At 24.9% G+C, this 1320-nt stretch overlaps 1 protein-coding gene across 1 annotated transcript in view; it reads right to left on the bottom strand.

Annotated features, from left to right (window-relative positions):
* The window catches only part of PGSY75_0217500 (calcium-dependent protein kinase 1), a gene marked incomplete at both ends in the record, with an annotated part of 2217 nt that extends 1044 nt beyond the window's left edge, over positions 1–1173 (bottom strand). Inside the window, one exon of the mRNA XM_018783839.1 lies at positions 1–1173. Coding sequence (XP_018643829.1) covers positions 1–1173 — 1173 coding nt within the window.
* Between the last annotated feature and the right edge of the window lie 147 nt (positions 1174–1320).

Here is a 1320-nt window from a genome sequence, read left to right as displayed (position 1 = left end):
CTGGCCATCGCCATTTTTATCCAACTTTTTAAAAATATCAGTAAGCTCCTTACGTTCTTCTAATGTTGTTAATTTACTACCAATAAATAATATAGCTGCCTGAGCTAATTTCTGACTGCCCTCAAATTTCCTCATATTTGATAATGCACCACATAAAGTTTTTTGATCACTCTTATTAATATTGTTTGCATATTTTTTGATCCATTTACTATTGAGAGCTTCCTTTGCTGTTATTCTTTTATTATAATCATATGTGAGCATAAGTTTTATTAACTCTTTCGCTTCTTCACTAATATTTTTCCAGTCATTAAAATCAAAATAATATTTTCCTTTTTCAACTTTTTTTATAATATCTTGATCATTCTGACCACCAAAAGGAGGGTAACCACATAATAAAATATATAAAATAACTCCACATGACCAGACATCACATTTTTCATTATATTTTTTTCTTAAAACTTCAGGTGCTATATAATATGCAGTACCTAATCTATCTCTTAATTTATAATCTTTTGAAAAAAATGAAGATAAACCAAAATCTACAATTTTAATATTTAATAAACTATGTTTATTTTCTAATAGAATATTTTCTGGTTTGATATCTCGATGGACAATATTATGTTTATGTAAATAACATATACCACTTAATATTTGTTTCATAATATTAGCAGCATCACACTCATCAAATTTATGACGGTTAATAATTTGTTCAAATAATTCACCACCTTCATAAAATTCTGTTACTAAATAAAAATATTTCTTATCTTCAAAAATATCAAATAATTTTATTATATTAGGATGATCTAATGATTTTAATAAAGATATCTCATTATATATTTCTTCATGAATTTTATCATCACATTCAACTTTATTTGATATAGAATATTTCATCTTATCAAACTGTGATTTTTTTATAACCTTAATAGCCTTCTCACCATGTCCATGCTTTTCTCTACATAATAATACCTCACCATAAGCACCACTACCTAATTTTCTAACTTTAAAATAAGACTCCCCTATCTTTCCTTCTTTTTTTCTAACATACATACCTGGATTTATTGCTAACTCATCACAACTCTTATTATTACCACTTCTCCCATTATTATTCCCACTTGTATATTTACTCTTCCTCGTTTTAAAATCTTTTACGTTTGAGCTTTGTGAACACCCCATTTCATGTTACGCCTCCAAAAAGGAAAGAAAAAAGAAAAAAAAAAAAATAAAAAAAAATAAAATAAAAAATAATAAAATAAAAAAAATAAAATAAAAAATAATAAAATGATTTATGTTATACGTCGTATATTTTATATGTATATATTA

Source organism: Plasmodium gaboni, chromosome 2 (assembly GCF_001602025.1).
Source record: "Plasmodium gaboni strain SY75 chromosome 2, whole genome shotgun sequence".
Classification (NCBI taxonomy): domain Eukaryota; phylum Apicomplexa; class Aconoidasida; order Haemosporida; family Plasmodiidae; genus Plasmodium; species Plasmodium gaboni.
Note: the sequence above shows the minus strand (reverse complement) of the source record. Positions and strands in the feature narration are given on the sequence as shown.